At 38.8% G+C, this 26914-nt stretch overlaps 1 protein-coding gene across 3 annotated transcripts in view; it reads right to left on the bottom strand.

Annotated features, from left to right (window-relative positions):
* Window positions 1–26914, bottom strand: part of SLC10A7 (solute carrier family 10 member 7) — a 145076-nt gene that overhangs the window by 97736 nt on the left and 20426 nt on the right. For 2 of the 3 annotated variants that reach the window (XM_033061118.1, XM_033061120.1), the window contains one exon: window positions 2578–2616. The exons of the other annotated variant lie outside the window; for it this stretch is intronic. In XM_033061118.1, coding sequence (XP_032917009.1) covers window positions 2578–2616 — 39 coding nt within the window. The remainder of the gene's footprint in view (window positions 1–2577; window positions 2617–26914) is intronic. 3 annotated transcript variants of the gene reach the window in all.

Genomic DNA, 26914 nt, shown 5'->3' with positions numbered 1-26914 from the left:
CCTGCAGACATTTTGTTCCACAGCTTACCTTAATTTAACTTCTCAAGCATTATTTCCTAGTCTTAAGGGGGGAAAAAAAAGGTGGTGGGGGCAGGAGAGTAATCAGCACAGCACATCTTTCAGCCCTTTAAAATCAGCCTGTTTGACACTATCACACACAGGCAGTGGCCCACAAGGCATAGTCTGAAAAGAGAAAACACTGTCCTGACTTTGTCACAAGTGCCATGACCTGTCCACATACTATATGTGGTAAGACAAGGAACATAAGAAAAACTTCAGCCTTGCTGAGGTCAGAGCCTTTCAAATAATCTACAGGACACATGGAAGTATAAAGTTTTGGCCACAAAGGTCTATAACTCCATCTAAGCCTGTCCACATACAGCTCATCATTAGACACTCCTAAGAAAAATGCATATGTTATTTAGATTCATCATGAATTGAAGATACAGGACATATGGATTTGGCTATGGGTGCAGAACCTAAGTTAGGCACCACTATAAACTGATAGATTCCCAAAACCATTTCCACCAGGACCTTCCATTATCATCTCAGAATCAAGCCAATGTTTTACATTTTACAGAACAGTTTTGACTTCAAACAAATGTATATATATACATATATGGACACATACGTATTTAATCCTTTGCAGTTTTTCAACAGCAAGCTTCCTTTGTGACCACACACTTGCCAGTGCTCCACATCTGGAGCTGCTTGATTCAAGGCCATGTAAACCCAACACCACTGTGAAACTGCAGGTAAACAACTCTGTCTACTTGCTGCTGTCCCTGGCCTGCTATGACATTTCAATAACAAGGTTTATCCTATCAACTTCATAACTGGAAATGCTTGTAAGAACAAAGCACTCAGTAAACATATTTGTGATTTGTGTCATACACATGTATTGCCTATGTAATCATGATTTCAAAACAGAATTACTATAACAAGTGTTTAAATGTGTGGATATATTTGTAATTTAATAGTTACCAGTGTCTTTACCATGTTATTCTAAAAAAGATCAGTAATTAGAAAAAATCAGCTGGCCCTATGGTTTCATTCTAGCTGATCTTTAATATTATTTGAAAAGTCTTTTCTGGGAACTTTGTAAGAATAATGTTTACTGTAATGTTGCTCCAACATTTGCAAAAAGACCTGAATGGAACAAAAAGTGAAATGAGGTAATTGCACGTAAGCAGAACTGTGCAATGATCATGAACTAAGATCAAAACCTTCCTAAAATTAGGAATATTACATGAAGACAAAAACTAACCCAGCTTCTTGAGCTCAGATTTCTTCAAAGAGCTGTCAACAGCTACTAGAAATTGAGAATATGTCTCTGTTGATTCACTAGGTGCCAGCATTGTAGTCAGAGCCTAAATTCTTTCTTGAAGCTGAAAGATATCGCCAAATGGCAGCTGAACTGAGTCTTTGGATATTCACAGAAACCTCTTGAACTGAAAGCTGGAGACAGCAGAGAAACCCCCAAAAATTTATATCCACCTTCCTAACATTACCCTAGTCCCTCAAAAATGCAGCAGCACAATATAACTTCAAAATGCCATGTGACTTTATCTCTTGCTAGAGTTACATACACTTAAGCTTCTAAAACCCACCTTTCCATTAAAAAACAATAAACAAGAAATGAGCCATAAATAAAAAGTGAGTTATTTTGTACTTGCAGTTTTGATTTCAATTTCCTAATTTGAATTCTTTTATCATTCATTCATTTTTTACACCACAGTATAAAAAGGGGACACAAGACTGGCATCACAAACACATACTTCTAAACATGCAGAAATTTTAGTAAGAACAAATTCAATTATTAGCTGCCTAAATAAACAATCACAGTAGTTTACAATGACATAAAATATTTTTTTTACTTAATATTCATCAGCATCTCTCTAAACAACACATCAATAAAGGAAACCATCCTTTCTTCATAAATATATTCAGTGTTCTTTACAGTGCCCTTTCCAAATATTTGTAGACCATCAGCACCACAAAAACTGCTTTTGCTTTTTGAAGAAACAGTTATATTTCCAGCTGGATTGATTGCTTTCCCATATCTAGCTATTTTAGTGTGCTCCTCAGAGACATTGAGCGGCTCCACTGACAGTAAAATATGCTAAACAAATGACAAGTCACTGAGTAAATTAGCATCTACTCTCTGATCAGCTGGGTCATGTTTTCTTTTCAAAATCCATGGCCTCTTGATAGAAAATAATGAGTATTTGATGGGCCTTATTAGAAAAATCAATATATTGACGCCCATGTCTGAAACATCTGCATAATAATAGATTCTGTTAACCCATTTAGAAGAAAATTAAGATGTGTTTACACATTATTAATTTACCATGAGCACAGACAATTTATTCACTACCTTTCTCAGGAGTTTAACAAAAAGAAAAGAAATTGCAATATCCGTATTTAAGGGCACAGTGACAAACTGAAAGATGATTCAAATTTTTGCCATCTGAAGGTCAAAATTCCACCAACAATAACATTCTAAAAAACAAACACCAATGATACTGTTAAAAAGGAGACTATTAAAGCACTTGCTATAAATACTGTGTTACTTACCAAAAAACTTCCAAAAGCGGAATTAAATATAGCAGCTGCCTAGAGAGAAAAAAAGGATAAATATCACCAATGGTAAAATAGCCACAGTGCAAGAACAAAATGTTCTCCCCCCACCCACCAAGCTATTAGATTCTCCAAATACACTCATACACAGAGACCATTAGGCAGTTAGCCACTGCTTAAAAAATTGCCAGTCGCATGTAACTTATGAAGACTGATGGATTCTGGTTTATGCATTCATAAATAATGTGTTGAAAAGGACAAAAGCAGGAGGAGAAGAAAATCCTGGTTGATAGACTGAAGAGGAATATCCACAAGAACTAAGAATATTACACAGAAGCTTGGTCTCACTACTCGTGCTCTAATTTGCCAGGAATATTTTTATATACTGACGTATTAATTAAAATAAGCATTACCTGATTTAACTAAAATACTGCATTTTAATACACTTTTCATAATTTTAATGAAATTTTAATCTGGTAAATAAGCTACTTAAATAGTTCACCGTAATAAAGTATTGAAAGAGAATTTCCTGTAGGTTGACAAATTTAAAATAGTAATAACAACAAACCCAACCAAAAAAACCCCACAATGACCCCATTCTTCTGAGGCCAAAATGTCATTACTTTTCACTCCAAAGTCTTTTAAAATAAAAAAAATAAACAATTTTGAGAATGACTTAAGAAGTGTTTGTGCTTACCTAAATATCCAGGAAATATAAGGTAGCAGTATTATTTCTTAATATGAACTCATTAAATAATTCCAGGAAGTTAAAACTTGAGTCTTGCATAGCTTTCCCCAATTACCAAGAAAGAACAGAAACTCTTGTATGGCAGCCAGTCTGATGATGAAAAGCCACACAGCAAAGGTAAGAGGAAGGAGAGGAGGGAAATCTACCATTTACATCCTGATTTAGAGTCAAATTAATCACCCTGGACACTTCCAGCTACAGATTAATAACAAGAGGTTGCTAGTGAGTTGAGCAAGTTTGAATAAAGTCCAAAATCAGGGTAGGAGCAGTAGCTGAACCTGCCTTCTGCTCCATAAGAGCATGCAATGAAAATGAATGGGTAATGAGATCCTTGGCTCTAGAGAGCTTAGCTTTCTTATTCAAGTTCATAATTAATTCAAAGCTTTGATAATTTCATTAGATTCCTCCTCTGCTGGCCCTATCAATAAAAGATGGCACTGGACCACAGCTCCTCAGTGGCCCAAATACAAAAACAAATGCAGACTGGGAAACCTTTGCTGACTTGCTTACTAACAGGGACAATGGCATATGGCACTCCGTGTTGTGGAGGGAGCACCTGAATAGATACAGTTAAATAAAACATTATAGTTGACAGTTGTAAAACTACAGTAACATATTTTAACACCTTTTTCTCATCAGCATTTCTTTTTTGAACACTAAAAAAAAAAGAAAGAGGCACAAGTCCAAACAGCTTCTCTTGCCAGAGATCATAGCTGAAAGGAAGCATGAGTAGTATAAACAATTCCTCAACAAGTATGAATTAAGTCAGGATTTTCTACTTGTACTTGAAGCTGTGCAACTGATACTTTTGTGTAGCAAAGACACAATACACCCATCCACAAAAACCTAGAGCACCTGCCAATCCTGATTTGGGGATCATCTAGAGAGATGACATTACTTTATTTAAAACAGGCTGCAACTCTACTTCCAGAAGAAATTCTGTACCTGGAAAGGTGTTATGGAGAGATACTAGACAGTGGCATTTTGCCCATTATCAAACTTTTTCATTCTTTCCTGATCCATCTGGAAGATATCTGGATTTTATAGTAGTCCCTGCTACATGCTTGAGATTAAGACAACAATCTCGGACAAACTTTATGCTTCAGTTGCTTAGCCAGTGATGTGCAAAAGTCATAATTCACAATCAGTTCCGGAGTACACTAGTTTGCAATTTTTAACTCTTTCTCTGAAGTGTTAGAAATTGTCCATAGTAGATGATTAAACATTCATTACAGCAAAAGAAGAGAAAAAAAAATCAGGAAGACTGCAAATTAAGATAGAATCATCCAGATGATTTGCCTCAGTGAGGGAGGACTAACATATGTCAATTACTCTACCTGCAGTTTTCTTTGTAAACACTTCCCCTGCAAAATAAACTTAGAAATAATTTCTTCTCATACTCACAAACCTGGGGCTTATATTTGTGATTCTGGTTCAGTTCAAACAAACTGGTAATAAACTGAATTAACTGCTCCAGTTGGTAATTAAACATACCTAGTAGCATAACCCTGTAGAATTTAAACACTTTTGTGCTTCCAACTCCCTTCTATCAGAGGGATACATACCTCACAGGGCATTGTCAAAATTAATTCATTCCTTAAGAAGCACTCTGAAATCCTTAGAGGGATGATACAAATAAACATTAGTGCTGACACATGATACAGTCAGGCTCTTCATTTTCTACTTGAAACATTTATTAGTCACTATTACTGCATCACTTTTTTTTAGTGTTTGCTCTTTTTGTGCTTCGAAATATCAGGCTGTCTGCAGTCAGTTTAAATGAAATAATAAAACATGAAAACACTTGGATGTCTTTATAATACTCCAAGTTCAGATTTGCATGTGTTTGCAATTCATCCATTGCATTTTCTGTTAGTATGAGGGGAGAGCTCTCTATAAAATCCATACTGAAGTCCTTGAAAAAGGTAAGTGCATAGCCACATGTTGAAATGCAAGGTCAGACCACATTCAAAAGCAGCAGTATCAGCAACTAGACAAATTTTCTATGTTTGTATCAACTCAAGAGACATGACTGAAAGTCACAGCCACAACTCTTAACACAGAAAGTACAGAAGAGCATGGACAGCATCACTTGAGTTAACAATTGTACATATTAGCTCCATTAAACAACAAATTCACTTATTATTATGCAGGTACAATTTCAGTCAGCTCTATATGGCACAGGGTTTGAGTGAATGCTCTCATGGTCTACATTTCCAGGGAGAAAATTCCAAATGAGAAATGTCCAGGCCATCTCTGAAGGACACCTATCCGGCAACACTTGGCAGAAACTTTCCTTTTCTTATACCTGAGTCTAGCATGGAAAACACTGCTAAGATTTCTACAGTGACAGCAACAAGATCCAAGACAGTCCCCTGGCAACACAAGGCAAAGCCACTCCAAGGGGCTGAGTACTTCCCCCCAGGTGTGGATCCAAATGCAGCAGCAAGTACATGCATCAGTCAAGTACATGTGACTGAGCAGCAAATCAAACAAGTGTGTTTAGAATTCCAGCATTAAATACAGAACACATTCTGAACTTTGTTCCACTGCCTTGTTTTTGGTACCAAGTTAAACTATCTTGGAATTTATTGGACTTTGATAATAACATAGCCAGACTACATTAAACAACAGGAAGAGACATCCTGGCCACATTTGGAACATCTGCTCAAACAGCAATATTTTATCATTATCAGCAGGACTACAAAGAAATTGTTACACACAACTAAACTGGAGCTTTACTGCAGAGTACAGGGAAACAGCAGTGCCTCACAGATTTGCATGTGGATCTCAGAAAAAAGTAAGAGGCTTTCTCACCAATATGTGTATACTGCTTCAATACTGAAGCACTTGATTCTCAAGTGTCATTTGGCAGCCTTTAGGGAGACAGCCTTCCCAGATGTATTTAAGGCTGTGCTCACCCCCAGGCACCCTACAGCTGGGACAGCCCACGCTATGGACACCAGGGCCTGTCTGCTCCCAAGTCATCCCTGCTCTCAGGAAACGACATTCCAGGGTCAAGGCCACAGATGCAGAGTAATGAAACCAAACAGCCTCAGACCATCCTGGAACGAAGTAGCCTGGGCATCATACAGAGTTGTTCTGTGTCTGCCATTCCCTGCAGATAAAACCTGACCATTAGGGGGATGCACCACACACTAGTGGGATATACAGCAATAATTATCCTATTTAACACACAAGGCACACTAAAGAAGAAAGAAAAGCCCAGAAAAGCAGAAAAGAACTGGGGAGAGACAAGGACTCTCACAGTTCTAGTGCAGGATTATGCAATAGAGGACAGAGAACACAATGTGGTAGTGTAACATTTTAGAGCATTCATACTTTTGTTGCAAAATTTAATACAACCATGTCTCCTATTTGACAGAAGAAAGGAGAAAAAATAACAAAAGAGACTGAAGAAAGTGATGGAAATGGTTTGACCAAATAGGACAGAAAAGGAAATTTTATCTACCCAAAGAGATCAGTGTAGTTCAAAAAGGTCAAAGAAGGCAGGACATCAGAAGTAACTTGAATGACTTGGCAGAGTCCCTTTAAACAACTCCTTCAATCTCCTATTTTAAAATAAAATTTCATGTGAGTGTTACTACAGCTCATGTCCTAACTGCTGTTTCCAATAACAAGATGTTACATCTCTGTAGAAAGTTATTTGCCACAGCACTGTTACTGCAAACAGAATATAAATATACCTAATAAGGTTTAATCTGTGTTGCTGTTCATAACTATTCATCTGAGTTCAGACAGGAAAAAAAAAATATATATTCAAGTTCCTGGTTTTGAGCACTAAATTGAATCAGGTGTCCTCTTTTCTTAAGAAAATTAAGTTGCTTTTGTGCAAGAGTGTTTTAATGAGAACAGAGCCTGCCGACATTGATAAATGGGAATGACACCAGAGAGAGCATGTAAGCAGGACAATATGTGCATGTTACAGTCTTACAGGCTATTTTTCACTGACTATCCTGAATGACTTCCCTGTTTCTTAAGGGGCCTATTAATCTCAAATTTAGTTATTACACAACGTTTATTTGAACATATATTCTGTGGATGATGACAGTTAATAAAGGAAATCTTTTACAAGCTGTATTTTTACATATTGTTCCAACTGCAGCTCCCAGTCATTCCACTGTATTGATGGAATAACCTAGTTATGATGTAGCTTTAAAAAAGGCACATATATTCAGATTCCTTTCTAAGCATATGGGGACTCTTAAATAACTGTTAAAATGCATATACAAATCCTGCTCTGGCGTGGCAGAAATAAAAGAGGCAGTGTTAACTGCTCAACCAAACCTCCAGAAGCCCAGTTGCCCCCTCCAAGGCAAAACACGTGCCTTTTTAACACTACAGCATCATCTCTGGGAAAAAAATAGGGTCTAGATTTGACTCTGATGTATGTACACTCCATACTGAATGCAACAGAAGCTAAAGAATACATCTTACACATGACTCCAGCCCATATGCTGTATATGTGATAGGGCACCACAAATTTTATCACATTTACTACAAAACAAAAAACATACAAAACCCCCAAACCAACAACCATCCAAACACACAAAATATGAAAAACACAAAACCCCCCACAAAATATACTAAATCTGACAAAACTTTGATACCAACTGAATTTTGAGTCCAAAGAAATCTTCCCAAAAAAGTGTGCTGATGTTCAAAAAGTCTCTTATAAAAATACCAAATTAATTATTTTAGTAGAAATGTATGTAACCTTATGGTCTTATTTAAAAAAATAAAAATCGAAAGTCCAGAGAATCACAAATACACACACAAAAACTACATCCACCAACCAAGAAACCTCCAGTATACCAACAAAAAACCCAAAGTATGGAGGGGATTATCTGTTTTTCCACTGCCATGTCCCCTGTGGTCCAACACAATTTGCTGACTGGGGAAAAGATAGCAAAGATATCACCTCATCCCCAACCTGCCTCTAGAGCTGTGCTGACAACACTAAGACAGTGCTTTATTTCAACCATGTTCAATAACCACCAGTTCTATGGAAACAACATTGAAAAGGCACGAGAAAATGAAAACAGAATAACTAATCTGTTGTTTGTTTTGCATTTCAGCAGGGGAACATCATCCAGAGAATGATGCTCTCTAGAACACTAAGCTGAGCTCTCTGTTCCAGGCTGCCAGAGGTTGCCATTATTGAGTTGGTGCTATTTCAGGCAGGAAAGAGCATTCTGCCACAAGCAGGGCACAGAAACAAGCTGGGGCCTCTGCTGGCAGAGAGTTACTGCCTCTTACCAGCAAAACTGTTTCTGTTGAAAATGAGTCTTTCATTCCCCAGTTTTTGTAGTTCCTCATATCCATCACCACCTTTTGGTAAATAATATTTACAAATACAAAAGCATCTATTGAAAGGAAAGATTTTTGGACACACTTATTAAGTTATGTAGTCCTTCCCATTGAAGGATTTCTCTGTTTCATCAGTAATTTCAGACATACTAAGGCAGATAAAGAAAACTATCCTGCTCACTTTCTTTTTGTTAGAGATGCTAACTTGTGTCTACTGACAGCAACTGGGATGACTCAAGGGAGTTCTGGAGTGTCACTCAGAGGCAGGAGGGAGTGAAGGAAGACTAAAAACCAGGAGAGTATATGCATTAAAGTGGGCTTTTTTCCAGAGAATAAAACCAGAATGTAAACATCTGCTAACAATTCAAATGGCAAACATTAACCATTCAGGTCTCAGGAACGTTTATGTGTCACTCTGCAAATTTCCACCAATACTAACATACAGATGAGTAACAGGAAATCCATGTTTAGCAAAGGTTGGAAAGCAACACCACTGTATCTCATTTTACTTAAGATTACTTGTTTAGCTGAGCTCAATGAAAAGAAAGACTTTTGTCATCAGAAAGATCACACAAATGAAGCCAGGAGGAAAGAACCTCTGTCGGGAGCTGGAATGTCCATTTTCACATTGAAAGAACCAAGATTTGGTCTCCTCAGGTACAGAAGAGATGAGAGGCTTCATGAACAGTGGACAGCACCTGACTAGCCCATGCCATCAGCTGTACAATGCTGTCACTTTGTTCATAGTTTCTTTACTTCAACCTAAATAGCAAAGATTTACCCACACCAGATACTCCTGTGGTTGTGTGGCAAACAAAACTTGTGCGATGTTCACAAGAAAAGCAGAAAAAAGGTCATCTAGGTCATATTCAGAAACACAAATGTAGGTAACACACAACTTTTCCAAAGCCTTGTCTATTCCCTCAGGTTGCCGAGGTTAAGGGAGTCTTCTTCCTTTTAGCAGCCATGATCCTCTTCCTTTTGAGAATGAGAAGGGCTGCAAGCAGAAGCAGCCACCAATACTCTCACCTCATCCCTGTGTGACAGTCACACCCCAAGCCCAGCAGTACCCTGAAGATCTAATTTAATTTTCCCATCCTCCTGTCAGCTGCAGCTCAAAACACAAAATCACTCTCATAAGACACAGTGCCTTCCACTGTTGGCTCCTGTATCACCCACACCAACGAGGCAGTGACCTGAGCACCTACAGTGGACTTTTGAATACCAACATGAATAAACAGAGGCACTTCTCTTTTTTCCTCCTCTACTTAAACATTGCAAATGCAAACATTAAGATGACTGCCCAGTGCCAGTGTAAACACTGGCACAAGCAGTGATTTAAAGCTGACAGGCTCATTACAACACAGGCTTTCTCATACCAAATACACACGTGTATAAACACCAGGCTCCAGCATCTGACAGTCCTCCATAAACTTCATGTGGCTCTGACGCAGCAGAAAGCTCTGAGTCCCTGGAAAAGCACCTAGCCAAACTTTTTTATGTATTTTTCCCCAAATGGAAAGCCCATTTCCATCATTTTCCTAATCCAGGAAAGAAAAGGTAACTTCTCTCTTGTACTCACATATTGTGAAGTGTAAGCCTTAGCTGCCATACATTTGGCCTGAAATGTGGTTAGAGAGCAAAAAGTTAAGAATTTAACCAGTCTCTGGCACTTTGGTATCAGAACTACCCACAAGCCTTATGCACATCATGCATTTCTTAGAGACTCCAGGTTTATTACCTTAGCAGTGAAGACACTGGGTCTCACACCAGAACAAACAGATTGCTGAACAATAATTTAATAAAGGAGACTCAGCTGAACAATGGGAAACAAGTACTGCCAACTTGTTCCTCTCTTATGGTCAAACACTTCATAACTGTAAGAGACTTTCTCTCTTAAAAAAAAAAAAAAAAAGACTGAGGAAGGTATCCTCAAAAGGATACAGAGCAATAACAACCTCCCGAACATACTTTTATTTAAGTTCACATTTTCTGAGATCTTAAGCTGTGATAAAAACACTTAAAGGTCTTGTCCCCTGATTCTCCTGGAGACACATCATCCATAACATGATTAGAGGTCTAGTTAAACAATGCATCCCACAACTCCAAAGAGTATTACTTCCCTGTTGAAGTGAAATGAAAGCACAAGGCCACTTTTTAAAAGGTGCCCTTTGCATTAACTGTAAGGCTGTGCCTGCACCAGTATTTTTCTATAAATATCCCACTGTCATATTGCTTTCTGGGCAGTTAGTAGCAGAACCAGACATTTTAACTGCTATGCCTTCAAACCCAGCTCAGAACAGCATTGTTATGAAAGTCCCTGTCACTACTACCACTGGCAAGAGCTTCACTATCCGTTGTGTAATGTCAGGAGATGGGAAATATAACACTAGTGCAAGGAAGGCCACAGCATGGGGAGGTTGGCTGAAACAGCAGCTCTGTAAAATATGAATTAAGTGTGGCCCTGTGCACAGATCCATGAATCCTGAGCTCTGGAGCTCGTGTCAGAATTTGTCATCTCATCAACAAATGTCTGTATTTCAAAGAAGGACAATTTATTTTTTCTTAACCTAGCCCAGAGGTTAGTTTTTACTATAAGCCAGTATTACATGGTACTGGAAATTCCCTTTTTATGAGCACAGTCAAAGCACACTGTAATATTGTGGCAGAGGGAGAGGGAGGAGGAAAAGAAAAGCTGCATACAATAAGCAAGAGACCAACATAACAACCACTGCATGAAAGATAAAAAGGAACAATCTTGAGGCATGCAACTACATTCTTTGAAATGCTGCTCAGCTACTTTCACCTTCTATATTAGCAATTCATATAACTACAACTTACACATGCACAGAGTGATAAAGTGCCTAAATGTGCATCTTTATATATTACATATCCCCAAAATATGCCCAAGGAATTCAGCAGTGGATCAGTAAGAACTGAAGGTCCAAGCTATTTTTCTCTAACAACAAATTAACTACAACATTGGTATTTACCACCACCCTTCTTCTCAATCGTGCCCAGAACATCTTTAAATTCTACTCTGACAGTTGTGCCCATTTTTCAAGTGGACTGCTACATTCTCTAATTTAAAGGGGGTAGAAGGGGCTTGTCTTCCATGCAGTGCAAGGATTAATACTCAAATGCCAATCAAGTCTAGGTCAGGAACTCTGTTTCACAACTACTTGAGAAGCAGCACAAGTACATCATGAACTACAAAGATGCTGAAACTGTTCCTCAGCATTCTCCTTCATATATGTATATATTTAGTATGTAAACATATATACAAAATACATAGCAACTCATTAGCAACTAAATTAAAGATATTTTAATTACTTCCTTCAAGTAATTTACTTGACACTCTAATGGGTCATATAGACTACTATATAACCACTATTTCTCTAAAGAAAAGGTGGAGAGAAAACACTAAAAACTATGGGTTTCATGTACAGAATTCTACTTGTGCTCTCTGGAGAGCAGAGGATCACCAAAAGCTGTGATGGCTCTGAGTTTGTTTTACTGCAAAAAGTTAAACTTGCCATTCACACTGAACATGCACTTTGTGGTAGCTTTCACTGAATTTTCCACTGACATCCAGAGCTGGTTGAAAACTGGAATATGCAGCATAAGGGATATTGCACTAAGTCTGCAGAAGCAATATAGATCAGAGTTCTTTTTCACCACACAGTACCTCATAACATAAGATGCATAAGTGGACAACACTGTGCAAGAACATTCACAACTGCCAGGTCAGAAGTGTGAGAGCTGCCAATTTTGCTGCACAGCAGGAGGTACCCATGCCAGGGTAGACACCCTCAGAGCAAGGCAGAGCAGCAATACATGTGAACACAAAGATAAGGAGCAGAACTGGATAATATCCAGATGTGAGAACAGAAAAAGACACACCTTATACACTAGGAACAATCAGAAATCATACCTTTGACAAACACCAAGTACCAGCTCCATGAGCAGCACCTCATTTATCAAACAACTTTATATCTGACACACTAGCTGCATTTTGTAAAAATAGCTTTCATCTTCAAAAGTTCAATTTAGAGAACAGCAATTTCTTTGACTAGTCGGTGATCAGCACTTTGGGATGTAAAACAGACAAATAAGGATGTTAGAAATCACATCTGACTAGTATTTTGAATCATGTTTTGCCACTGATAGAAGCTTGATAAAAGGCAGAGAAAGACTCATTATATCAGGTCATATCATCATAGGGAAAAAAACTCCAAACACCAAGCCCCTCCACATCTGTCTATGGAACAATTTCTCATCTCTCACATACATTCATTCTAAAACCCAGTAGCTGTTCAGTCAATTGTACTTCAAGACCTCAAAAAATCACAACATTGTCACCATCTTGTTGAATCAAAGTTCAATTTGTTCTAACACCATAACAAATGTATTCCTGTAATCTGTATCTATATCCTACCCTCAAAGTATAAACAAAATTCAGAGTGATATACTTATCTACAATACATAAAAGAATCATATCACCACTGTAAGCTGTAGTGTAGCAATATAGTGGCAAAGCATGAAACAGTAATCAAAGTCCTGAAAAATACACCATTGTCAGCACTGTACACTGGTACCAGTGTATTATAGCACCTTGGTTTCAAATAAATCAACCTAAGTGCCTGCTTTGGTAAGCACTTTGAATTCACTGTACATCAGCATTAGGGGGGGTAATGCACAAAGAAACAAATCAGGGAATGGGACTTGTAAATAACAATTCAATTAGCAGATTTATATTACTCATTTCCTAATAAACTTTCTACCCACACCTACATGCAAGCCCTCCTACAGCCTTCCCCCCTTCATTTACATATCTGTGCAGGCCTGCTCTTTTTTCTCGGGAGCCCCTTTGCCCTTTCAATCATGAAGTATATTACTCCACTGTCAGAGCAAAGCAGTTCCTAACAACAGGGAGCCCAGCTGGGATAGGAAGAGGGCAGCAGGCTCAGGCATTAACATAATAATCCAACTGTGTTCCCCCAGGCCCTTAGGGCACACAGCATATTAGGCAGCCCTCCTGTGCTGCCCGGGCCAGGCTGCCGGATCACCTGCCCATCAACCTGTGGCAGTCACCCCCACCTCGGCTGATCCAGCTCCTGCCAAGCCCCCATCCCAATTACCTTCCTACAAAAGACATGTCCGTTTTCCACACCTCAACGTGCCTGCTGCACATCCTTATTTACTCCCTCCAAATGCACCTTTGCTGTGCCATTTCCAGCACCCACTCCCTGCCTTTTAATTTCTGGAAACGCTAGGGATTGGAACAGGACCTATTGCTGCTGCCAGCAGGATCAAGAATTGTTGCCTTGGAACAGGAATTCAAACACAAAGCACTGCTCTCCAGATGCAGCTTTCAGCCCTACCTGTCCTCTGGATTCTTCCCTGAAAGAAAGAGCTGGAAAATCCAAAGAGGCAGACACATGCCTTTGTCATTTCTGTGCCGTGCCATCCAAGGAAACCAGTTTCAGGTGGCCTTGTTTGTTCTTGCTGGGGGGTTTGGAATGCTGGAGGATTTTCAGCAGTAAAGTTATTTCACAATCTTTGGTACAAGGCCTGCCACTCCACAGGACACAGCTACTGATTAAAGAACAGAGCTTATAACAAAATTTCAGTGTACAAACACAAACTAGGTATTTGCAAGAATCATTATAATGCTGATTTCAGACCTATAAAAACAACAAATTTAAAGAATGTTTAGAATCATACTACTCTTCCCAGCTAACATTTCTTAACACCTAAATTTCAAATTTCATTTCAAATGCTTTTGGTAGCAAACAACTCAGAATATTAATTTGCATGTACCCTCTATTAAGCCCTTAAAAAAAGAATTACATTTGTTATGCAGTGTATTCCAGTGCAATTCTGTAAAAAACCCTTTATTTACAGTATACATGCTGCTTGTACAAAGTACTTAATAAAAAGAAAAACAAACACACTTGCCAGTAAAAAACAATATTTTTCTCATATTATACAAGACAACCTCAGAGACTATGAGGAGAAAAGCTTTTGGTTCTAATACAGCTTTTATTCTCATTAAAACATACATATTCTCTAATTATCCTTAACAATGGAAGGCACAACAGAAATGCAATACAGTCTTGTTAAAATAACGTTTTGCAGACTGTGCAAAGCCCAATTTGCTTGATCACTTGTGAAGCAAAATTTCCCTAACTTCATTAATTTTCATTAATCTAGCCTTCTCAAAGAAGGAAATATTCAGCAGCAAATGTGCATTTTATTTTAAATGCTCGGTTGTTATATTAGTACAAAGAACTATTAAGCATTGTAATCCATGTCACAATAGCCTGTCAGAGAAAGACCATGGAAAATGTTAGCTACATAATTTAAGCATTTTAGAAAGCAATCCTTAGGCAAGCTCTGCCTATTACTATACCTCCAATACATAACACTAACAAAAAGTATACATTGTGAAAACCATGTCACATTTTAAAAACATTTGCTTACAAGCAATTAGTTTTCCCATCACAGCCATAACTTGTTAGCAGCATGCCCCTCTGAGCTGGGAAGGGGGCACAGTGAAAACAGCCCTTTGCCTTGAATTTATGCTGGGTCACAGGGTCACCAATAAAACACCAGGATAACCCAGGGGTTTGCTAAATGCTTTCTATAGTCAGGAGACTTCTTATATAGCCACAAGCTCATATATTACTATGACTTGTTTTAGATTTTTAGGATCTGCAATTTAGAGAGGAAGGGCTTTATCAACCAGCTTCTGATCCTTCCATCATCTCTTCTGCCACACAAGGCAATTCCCATCGTTGTTGGCATAAAACTGAACAGCACTTGGAAAATTCACTACAGTTCTTCTCCTTCAACACCTCTAAACATAGATGACTTTGCTCATCCAAAAACCAGGAAAAGGAGCTGACATTTTTATCATAAGAACACTAATAGCTTTCTGGAGTCTATTCTAATTAATTTCCTTTCTTCCCCACATTAGAAATCAAAAGCTCCACAAACTAAAGTAACAGCAAGTTGTTCTTGACATGCTGGAAAACCAGGTACTCTACAGCAAGAATTCTCTGCCAAGAATTTGAGTATAATCAAGTCTCCAAGCAGTTTTTGCTTGTGATTATTCATATGTTACCATGTGCAGACACCTTTCAGAAAGTTGCCATGTTAGTTACATTCCTCATTCAACAATTCCAGTGTTGTGAATGGAACACAAGACTGGAAATAAACTTGTCAATGGAAACAAAGATTTTCCTATTTATCTCATTACGTGATCTTTAGATCATGTTGCTGCCTCAATTACATCAATATGAGATTTTTAAATTTGATTTTACACAGCCCAATGTTGTAATGGCTCAGGTAAGTTAAAAGGGAAGCTATGGCTTAAGTTTCTCATACAGCCTGGGTTGTCACGGGCTGTTTAAAACAGTAAACAGCCCTAAAAAAACTAAATATAACAATTGCAGTATGGAGCAAAATATATACAGATATATTTCATTTGATGACAACTATGAAATGCCTACATATTCCCTTGAAGGAACAAAATACTAGGTCCATGTAGATGTTGTTTTACTTTTCTGCATAATTTACCCTTCAATTTAACCCTCATTTTCTTTTCTTTTACAACACTTACTCTTGATGACTGCTTCTAGAGCCCTTCCTCTTTCATAGTTCCTATGGCTTTATTCTTAAATACCAGACAGGAGCACATTAGTGACACAATTGTTTTCATCCCTACATAGCTGTGCCAGCAGGGCACCCCTGTCATCCCCAGATACCCAACAGCCTTAACCAGAGAACACTGTTCCCACACATTTCTAGGAGGCTCTGTCTTTACTGCCTATGTTTTTTCCTTCAGAAAAATTATTTCAAAGACTCTCTGGTAATAGAAGCACCCAGAATGGAGCAATAATCATTAATATGCAATGTAACACCTTAATGTACCCAAATTTATTCAGCTTGTTGTGGTGGGTTGACCTTGGCTGGATGCCAGGGTCCTACCAAAGCCACTTTATCACTCCCCTCTTCAGCAAGAAAAACAACTCTGGTGGATGATATCAGGACAAGGGGAGATCACTTATCTATTTACTGTCACAGGCAAAACAGACCTGACTTTGGTAAGAAATATTTTTTTTCCCTATCAAATCAGAGCAGGATAATAAGAAACAAAATTAAATCTTAAAAACATCTTCCCCTCACCCCTCCTTTCTTTCCAGGTTTAACTTTACTCCCAAATTCTCTACCTCCTCCCCACCAGAGGTGCAGGATGATGAGAAACAGGGCTTAAAGTCAGTTCATCACACATTGCCTCTGCCTCCTCACACTCTTCCCCTACTCTGGCATGGGAAACCAACATGAATCCTTCTCACAGGCTGCAGTTCTTCACAAACTGCTCCAGCATGGGTCCTTTTCCATGGGTGCAGTGCTTCAGGAACAGACTGTTCCAGCATGGGTCCCTCACAGGGTCACACATCCTGCCAGCAAACCTGCTCCAGCATGGGCTCCTCTCTCCATGGGTCTGAAAGTCCTGCCAGGAGCCTGCTCCAGCACAGGTTTGGCCCAGAGTCACATCCTCCTTCAGGCATCCACCTGCTCCAGTGTGGGTTTCTCCATGGACTGCAGGTAGATCTCTTCTCCACCGTGGTCCTGCAAGGGTTGCAGCTGCCTCACCATGGGCTGCACCACAGGCTGCAGGGGAACCTCAGCTCTGGCACCTGGAGCATCTCCTGCACCTCCTTTGCGTGCCTGGGTGTCTGCAGGGCTGCTCCTCTCACATATTCTCACTTCTCTCTGCTGGCTGCTGTTGTGCAGACTTCTGCCCCTCCTTAACCACATTATCCCAGAGACACAGCCAGCACCTGCTGGTGGGCCTTGGCCAGTGGCTGGTCCACCTTGGAGCCAGCTGGCATTGGCACCATTGGATGTAGGAGACACTTCCAGCAGCTTCTCACAGACTTGCATACAATACAATATATCCAGTATACTTATATAAGGTATTTACACTTATTTCTGAGTACACTCAAGGACCTGCATTGCCCTAAAGCCAGTTTTCTGTAAATTCAAACAAAGAACTGCTTTAAGGTCCCTATGACATTTCATGGTACAGAAATGTGCCACATGAACAAGAAAGCAAGGGACAACTCTTCTTGTAGAAGATCTCAGTAATTTCACCAGTTCCATACTCCAAGTACTTGTTTAATAACAACTAGCATCTCATAACTTCATCTCTCAACATAAAAAGTTCCTGGCATGTCAGGGAGAAGTAGTTCTGCAGTGCTTTTCTCTGCTCCTTAGACTGCATTGGAATCTCTCACATCACCTCAGACCCAGTCACCTTTTTACTTAACTTGGTGAGGTTTGTGATCAAATTATATGAATTTTACCAGGGAGATGGCTGTGCCTCTACTTCTATAAACTCATCTAGTATTTGCTGACTGTGTCACATTCTTGCTTGTCAGCAGTAGTGGAGTGGCTTCCAAGAGCTCTAGGCAGTTAACAAAAGAGAATGAAGTGAAAGGAATTCTGTTTCAGATACATTGCAAATCCATCCAGTAGGGCTCTCCCCAAAACCTCAGCTAGGGACTGCACACCTTCCTGAGAAGCACCCTGCTGCCTGTGAGAGGCAACTCAGAGGGAGGTCAGACTGGTTGGCCTTTGCAGACACTACTTCATGGACCCCTGGATTTTATCTGTTCCAGTTCTGTGACCTTCAACAGAGCAGTGCAGACAAACAAAACTGCTGCAATGCCTCCCAAAGGAACAACAGAGAAGGAAAAGTAAAGTAAGAAAAAAAGTAAACCACAAGGGTTGTGCAAAACAGAATTGAAATGTTATCAAGACCTCATTTCTCTATGTTAGGACAGCCAGGCAGAATCTTTTGAGCAGCAGGCAGCTGCCAAGCATAGTGCTTGTGCCCAGATTATGGCACAAGAATGACAACAAATGATCCAAAATCCAGGGTGCCACCAACCTTATGAAAACAGTTACTGCCTGCAAACCACTCCTGTGCAGCTCTCCCTTCCTGTGCACTTCTGAGAAGCACAGTACATCTTCATCCTATTCATACTATGGACCTCATAGAAATTTTCAGATAATGATCAGCTACACCTGTTGGTAGCCACAGGTTAAGTAACCCTGATTCACCAGAAAGGTTTTCCCTCACATTTCCTTAGATGGTGATTTGTTTTATGCAGAGCTTTGAGTGTGCAGCTGAACAGGAATGGGGACAATGGAGCAGCAGCCATAGCTGAGCTGGAAGATGCAAGACAGCATTTTGTCACACCACCTGTGACAGAAGTCAAAGTATAAAGAAACCACAATAGACTTTCAGGCAGGTCAGCTTTTGGGGTTTCTTGCTCAAATACAATGATTTCAAGTGAGACTGTCAAGACTGAAACACACAAATCAATTCAACCCTTTAAAACACTCCAGGGATCTTTTCTTCACTTACTGCTCACTCAAAAATGCCTGTTAGAGCTGTTAAACACCTGCAATATAGACATTAAACCACACACAAACTTAGTGTGACCAGAAACTTACACTCAAATATGCACATACACTATTTGCCACACATAATACTGTATAATGTTAAAGATACTGAAATAGTAGCAATCAGAACAAACAGGTATCTCTGATAATTATACATTATTACTCAAAAGTCCAGGAAAATTGTTCGGTCTGCAATTTTACAACAGAGAATGTTACTACTTAGTAAAATAGATTTTCAACTCACAACCTTGGTATTTTTGCCTGAGAACAAAAAAAGAGAAGCACAGAAGGCCACAATCAGGTTTTCCTCTCCTCTCCTCTCTCTCTAGGAGTCACTCATTCCTAAAGCACTACAAGAATTCAGAGTCAGCACTTAAAGTCTTAGTTTGTTATTTCAAAATGTATAATACAAACAAGTGTTGATCACTAAAAAAATTATTAGCATTTAATTAAAAATATCAATAAGGTGGACAGCAATTATATGAGACATCCCTTCCCTGGAATTAGATACTAATTCATTCTAGATTATTAGGGACCAATAAACTAAAATCACCACCCTGACAAGTTAACTATCATTATTGACACAGCTCTGGATAGAAATGACACCAGCCCAAAGGATGGGAGAGTAAACAAAGAGAAATCATAAAATCATGTTAACTTCTGACATTTACAAATGACCATGATAAAAAACATCTGAATGAGTCACATAAATTTGCTATTATGACAGTATTTAATTTTTTTTTAAACTAACACACAATTGTATAAAAAAGAACTAATAGTTCTTATAGACAGGACTGTACTGGCAAGAAAAATTTAACCAACAAAAGGGTTAATTAGGGATACAAATTTTCTCAGACTGCTAATAATGGGAATGACACATATTATGTGCCCATAAGTAATTCTCAGGTATCTTTGATCTTCAGCCCCCAGCGATTACTGTTGCCTACCATACCCTGGCCTCTGGGACTCTCTCAGAACCAGACATCTGGCTACTTTGTTGTTTCAGACTAATCTCATCCCAGGAGAGCTCAAGAAATGACACCAGGCAAGGAGGGTCCTGGCAAGGGAAAAAACATTACAGTGTCAGCAGATTTTTTGAGTGGACTAGAGTATCAAAATTGTCTGCGAATTTCTATAGGGATCCCGGGGCTTCTCTGCTCTCCTGCGCTGCTTTCACACAGAACACCAGAATGCACATGATCCTGGTTTAAGAAACTGTTAATCTCTTTGGAGAAGCTAATGAATGATAATCCAATCAAGAACATGTGACAAAGGCAAACAGAAGTTAAAAAAAAAAAATCTGTAAGGAATGGGTGGATTTAAATAAGATTTTATTGAAAGACCAACACATACTGCATGATCAAACGGTGTTTTTCAAAGCCTATTAAAAAATACTCCAACACTTCAAACACTCTATTTTTGAGTCATTCATAGGTTTTTAGCTGCCAGCAGTGTTATCCCTGAAGAATGACCCTCCAACAACTGCAAGAAATCCAGCAGAGTGCCCAACTGGTTGCTCTGGGCTTAGACACCGTGCAGTTCACACTGCACGGAGCCCACAGGAGTCAAATGGGCAGCAAACATGGACAAAGGAAGGTTTCAGTCCAAGGCCAGGTTCTCTCACCATCAGAGGCTATCTGGGTTTGGCCACAACCTCTAGTCCAGACTCCCACCCTGCCCAAATCACTGTAGGTCACATCAGAAGTGCTGCTGGCAGCTGGACAAGAGTTGTCACAGGGATCCCTGCAGAGCGCTCTTTTCCTGCTCCTACATCCCAGGTGTTCCCAGTGCTCACTTACTGCCTGCATTTAGCAACACAAGGAGCCAGAGCACTTAGAGCTGGAATAAACAGAAATCTCACATGTGTTTTTCTGAGAGCAATTAAACATGCCCATAACTATGAACATTATCTGAGCCATGTACTTCCAATAAGCATCGCTTTTAAAAATCCAGGAGTGGCATAACAGCAAGAACTCACTTCTGTGAATTCACGTCTGTGGGTGTCCTTTTGTTTCAAATCAGCCACCACACCTTTTTTCCCCTTCTATTGGAATGAGTAAGCTAAAAAGAATGGTCACAAAATAAACTCAGGTTCTGATGCTTTTCTAAAGGGAGGTCCATATGATTTAACTTTGCCTCATTTCAGGACATTTTCAAAGTGCTCAGAACAAAGCTATGGAAATTCCTCTGAATAATCTCTCATATCACACCAGTTCCCAAAGAAAACCTTTAGCAAGTGTTACAGACAGAAGCAGTTTGAAAATAATGTGCTTTACTGGTGATCCTGCTGCTACAGAGCATCGTACTCTCTGTATTTCCTCATTTCTCACATCACAGCTATCCTGCTTCCTTTCCAGCCACAACATTCCCCTCCCAGTGGAACAAACAACACTGAAAAGTTACCCCAAAGTATTTAAGCCGTTTCCTAATGCACTGTAACAGTTGGACCAATAAGAAAAGAATCTGTGCATCACTGGCTTCAGCTGCATCACATCAACAGTAAATTAACTCCTGAAAAATTCAGCATACTTGTGAGATATTCAGAAAGATGCTAAGCTATTTCTTTCTGAATATGAACTAAGCAAATTCTCCTCTGCTTGTATGGTATGCTGTTAGAGTGAATGTGGATTAGTCCAGACAATTAAATTTTAAAATACTGGCAGCACCGGGACAACATAAACTGGTTTTTATGCTCTCTCTATGTAACACATGCAGAACAAATGTTAGTCTTAAAAGCTTTGCTATGATATCAGCCTGTTAGAGTTTAATTGATGACTTCTGTGACTGCTGCTTCACACAACAGAAACAAGGAAAAGTCATAAAATATTCCATACCATTGCAGTAAAAACTTGCATTGTACTTATCAATACATCGCCTACTGCAGAACAAACCAGACTGCAGTGTAACAAGAAAAGTGCTGTAAGGCAGAACAGGTCAAACTAATGTGTTTTAAAAAAGCATGTGACTTTAATGGTGAGTTGGCATCAATACAAGTAACAAAAAATGAAGTGCAAACTAAGTAGAATTTTAATTTTGGTATTTTATGCACTGTAGATACCTAATACCTTCTGTCTCCACGAGTCATAGAATTCAAATGGTTCATCCCACACACTTGCCTTTCCCTCTATTCCTTCTAAATCAATGATAAACAGAACTCCACAAAACACATTATCTGCTTCACAAAAACACACAGAAAAAAATAGTCAAAAAGCAAAGAAATTTCACACAAATTCTACATATCGAATATAGTAAAATACAAACTATATCCATGTTCTAATGAACATTTCTCACAGTGCCTAAAGGCACATTTTTGTAAGATTGTGTTAAACACTGCACTTACAGCCTAGACATAGGTACTACAGCCTTATTTGCAAGGCCATATGCCATCACCAGGGCTCCAACAGCAAATGAGCAAATGCTGCAGAACATAAATACTCCTCTGTTTCCTCTAAGTATTGATTTATGTTCTGTGGGTATCCAAACACTGGTAGCTAATGCTGCCTGGCACTATCTATTATGAAATTACAGCTCTTCAGTGAGGTTTTCTAATAGTGAATAAAGCTCCCCACAGCCCTTCCCCAAAAGCTCCACAGTTGGAAGCAGAAAGCAGTATAGCATGACAGGAATGCCAAGATGTCCATACAAAAACAAATCAAATATGAAAACAAACTCCAGAGAAAAAAGGTCATCAAACAAAATCCACGTTAACAGCTCTAATTTGGAAATTGAATTGAATAGTTCCCATTTTTCTGTCATTGCAGTGGAACAGAGAGAAGAAAAGCCATTCTGGACATTAGTAACACCATCATGAACAAGAACTCCTCCAAGAACCTAGCTAGCCTACACCAAAAAAAGGTTTAATGTGTAATATTTTAAATGGCATATGGTTCAAGCATTGATCTCACTGCAGAACCAGTAATACCCCCCAAGTAGCAAATCCCAACCAGGATTCAACCTACATATTTGAAAGGCTGTCTATACAACTGGTATATTTTCTTTCCCACTCCAGGGCATTTAACAATATAGCTCTATAGTTCACTGTTGACTACATGTATACTGTGCACTTCTTCATGGTTTAGGTATTTTATTTCTCTGTTTCATTTCTGTCTGTATGAACAAAACCGGGAGAAAACAGTCATAAACAACTTTGATTAAATTCTCCTGGGTTTTGGAGGCTGCCTTTGCTTCCAATGAAAGCTGGAGGAAACAGGCTTCTGAATGTAGATGGAAGAACTCCACATTTCCTCCACTGAGCAAGGCTCTGCTCCTTATCTTGTAATTAGGCAGTTTGTCAGCTAATAAAATTACTTTACAGTCCTTTAATACCTGCATAAGGAGATAGTAGAGGGAAAGCTCAGTGATGTTACCTGAGGAACACACTTCCTAGAGATAAGTACAATTACTCCAACTTCAAGATAATGGCATAAACTTAGCCTATAAATAAAGATCCATCTTTAGAACCATTTACAGCATGAACAATACTGATACTTGGGTTTCCTTCTCTATTTTAAAATCACAGGCAGTTTCAGTTATTTGAAATAAAGACGACACTTTCAAAAAGACAGTATTTAGCATGAGAATATAGCAGACAAAAATGCAGTGCTCTGCTTATTTTTACATCTACTTGGCATTTATGTCAGCTGCACACTTCTGCATAAGGATACCACTTCAGGCCAATTATTGCCTCTGGAATCCACCTACTAGAAATCACAAAGATCCAACTTTTCTTTGTGACTCTCACCTACACTGATTCACCCCCTTGCTTTGATTTCAACAGAAGGATATCTGATTTACTCTAGGATAAAGGAGAATCATCATGCCCAAATTTCCAGGTACCTTCACTAGCAGCACAGGTGTTCTTTTGTTGGCAGCAGCTGGCACGTGCTAATTAGAAGGAAAACCCAATTCAACTATTTCTAGTTTTGTAAAAGCATCTAAGAAATTAGATGGCTCAGAACAAACTCTCAGCATATTACAATATGTTCCACAGGAAGAAATACCCTGACAAAATTAAATTTTCCATTGCCTTGCATCACACAATTTAGAAGGAAATTGAAGCCTGAAAGACAGGAAATCTCTTTAAAATCTGCTTGTATGGCAGATCTGCATTAGGCTGCAAAAAATTATTAGTGTCTTAAAAGATACTCTTGCCTCCCACTATCACAAACTAAACAAAAACACCCACAAGCTGATAAAGAAACCATGAACACAGTCTGCTGGAAGTGTTGCTAAATGAGCCATCCACCTCACAAGATACTGTATGAGAAGTTAGCATGACAAGTCATTTGTCTGAGTGTAAAATCCTCTTGCAAGTTGGAAGCACTGACTGATACTAAAACCAGACAGGGAATCAGAAGACTACCACAGATTATTTACACTGTGGTTTTATACTAGTAGGGAAGATGACAAACAGCATGCTGCAACTGATGATTTGGAAGAGGAGAGAAATTGAAATTAGTCTGATCAGAGCTTTGACAGAATGCTTACACAATGTGCACTTATGACAAAAAATATGACAAAAAAAAAACAGATGGAGGAAGGGCTGGGAGGGTGATAAGCAGAACTGTGCTGCTAAGACAATGAGGAAGATTTTACACTTTAAGACAACATGCACATCTGAATCCTGATCACAGAGAGTGCACAGCTGCCAGACTCACAAAGGACCTCACTTATAAAGTATCCTTATGTTCTAGGAGTTCATATTTACATAAAACAAAGTTACACAAAACTACTGCATAGGCTAGTGTTTTAAATTTGCATACAATCCATTGTTACCTATAGATCTGCTCTAACTTAATGGAATAGTCTAAATTTCAAGAAAATTGAATTAAAGTGCTGAGGAAACAATTAAACAAAGAAATCAAGGTTACAAGGTACATATTTTGATGTTATTTGCAGAAGATGAGATAAAACTCTGAGTTTTATCTACTGGGAGTTTTGGCAAGGTTTGGAAACCCAAATGCAGCAACAGAGGCATTTGTTACTCAAGGGGTGATGACAGCAGACCCCACATGAGGTACAGATGCCTCAGAGTGACTTGTCTGCAGAAGGGATTTGAGGACAGCACTATACAACACTGTATATTTTTCTATGTATTTCATATCTACAAATACCATCTATCATTCTAAGTTCCTCAGATCATAAATTATAGAGAACCAAGCCATGCAGAAATCATGGATATGGGTGCTGCAAACAGCAGAAACGTCCCAGTATCAATAGGTCACAGAATTTGTGACCAGGCTTAGAAATAGAAATGCCTCACAACTGCACAGAAGAGGTGACACTGCTGGTTGAGAAGAAAAGGTATAAGAGAGGCCATAGACTAAATTATTTAAATAGACACCTTAGAGGACATAACCTACACAAAAAGTCTCACTCAACACTGATGTTCTGGGCCATTTGGATAATGAAAATACAGCAAGTGTTTTTGAGGTAACATACATGACATTAACAGTACAGAAAAAAAATTGCTATAGGATGTATTTTCTAAATTGCAGGACCACATTTTAAAACAGAAGCATAAAACATATGCATAGATCAGAACTGAGATTTTAAGTCTAATTTTAATGCTGCCATTTCTTGAATTACAGGTAACCTATCAAGCCAGTTCATGCTTCATCTTCTTATAGGACTTGTATGCATTGAATAAATGAAAGCTTTCCCAAAAAACACATTTTAAAACAAAATAATTGGCTCAAGAATACAACTTGATAGCCACTCTTACAGCTGACTTGCTGTAGTTTCAGTTACAAAATCTTAGTACTGTAAAATTAGCTAATATTTTCAAAGAAATTTTCAAAGAACATATGCCAAGAATACGTATGTGCTTGTCATTTGCAGCTGTAACTTGAGGAACAAATATCTTTTCTTAAGGAGATAGAAGGATTTCAGAAAACAAAACAGCAAAATATTGAATTTTAACCCAAAAGTGAAATGGCATGAAAAGAGGACTAAGCACACTATTCTGAATAAAACTGCAACAGTTGAAACTTTCCTGTAAACAGAATCACCTTCATGACAGAAAAAGCACAAACAGATTTGGTTATGGTTGTTTAATGCTCATCTTCTAAATGCAGAAAACCACGTCTGCAAGCAAACAGGCTGAGCACTATAAACTCTGTGAGCAAGTAGGTGCTGCTACAGGCAGGTATATTTGCAAAACCAGTCCCAAGGAGCAGGCACAGAGTTCAGACTCTACTCTTGGGCACATTTCTATTGCTCATTGGTACCACTGGAACGTCTGTATGCATGCAAAGTTTAGCAAAATAGAACACTGTGTTCATTCATTTCCACTGACAGGATGAAATCTGGGTCCCTAAGAACCTCAGTTCTACTTATGCTTTCCTGCCCTGTTTCCCTTCACCATTTGATCTTTCTGGTTTATGTGAACTATCAGCAAATAAGGACAGAGATGACATCACTGCATGCACAACATGCTTTGATGGATTCATTAAGATCATTCAGGTTTACTAAGTTATTTTCCTATAAAAGGATTATTGTTATTATTAAGGTAGCCTGTGTGCAATGGTAGAGACTGACACACCTGAAATCTAGGATATTCTTCCAAAAGTCTTTACAATATAATTTAAAAACAAACAAACAAGCTTCCCCCTTTGCAAAGGTTGAAATAAAGCTGTAACAGTAGCAATGATTACAACCATTCTGATCTCCAGTACCCGGATTACAGGCTGTAAACTCAATAATGTGAAAACCTCAGTGAATGTTTCACGCCCCAGTCTCATGTCTCAGAAATAACTTTTCAGACTCCATTAT

This window comes from Catharus ustulatus, chromosome 5 (assembly GCF_009819885.2).
Source record: "Catharus ustulatus isolate bCatUst1 chromosome 5, bCatUst1.pri.v2, whole genome shotgun sequence".
Classification (NCBI taxonomy): Eukaryota; Metazoa; Chordata; class Aves; order Passeriformes; family Turdidae; genus Catharus; species Catharus ustulatus.
The sequence above is the reverse complement of the archived record's forward strand: the minus strand, read 5'-3'. Positions and strand labels throughout refer to the sequence as shown.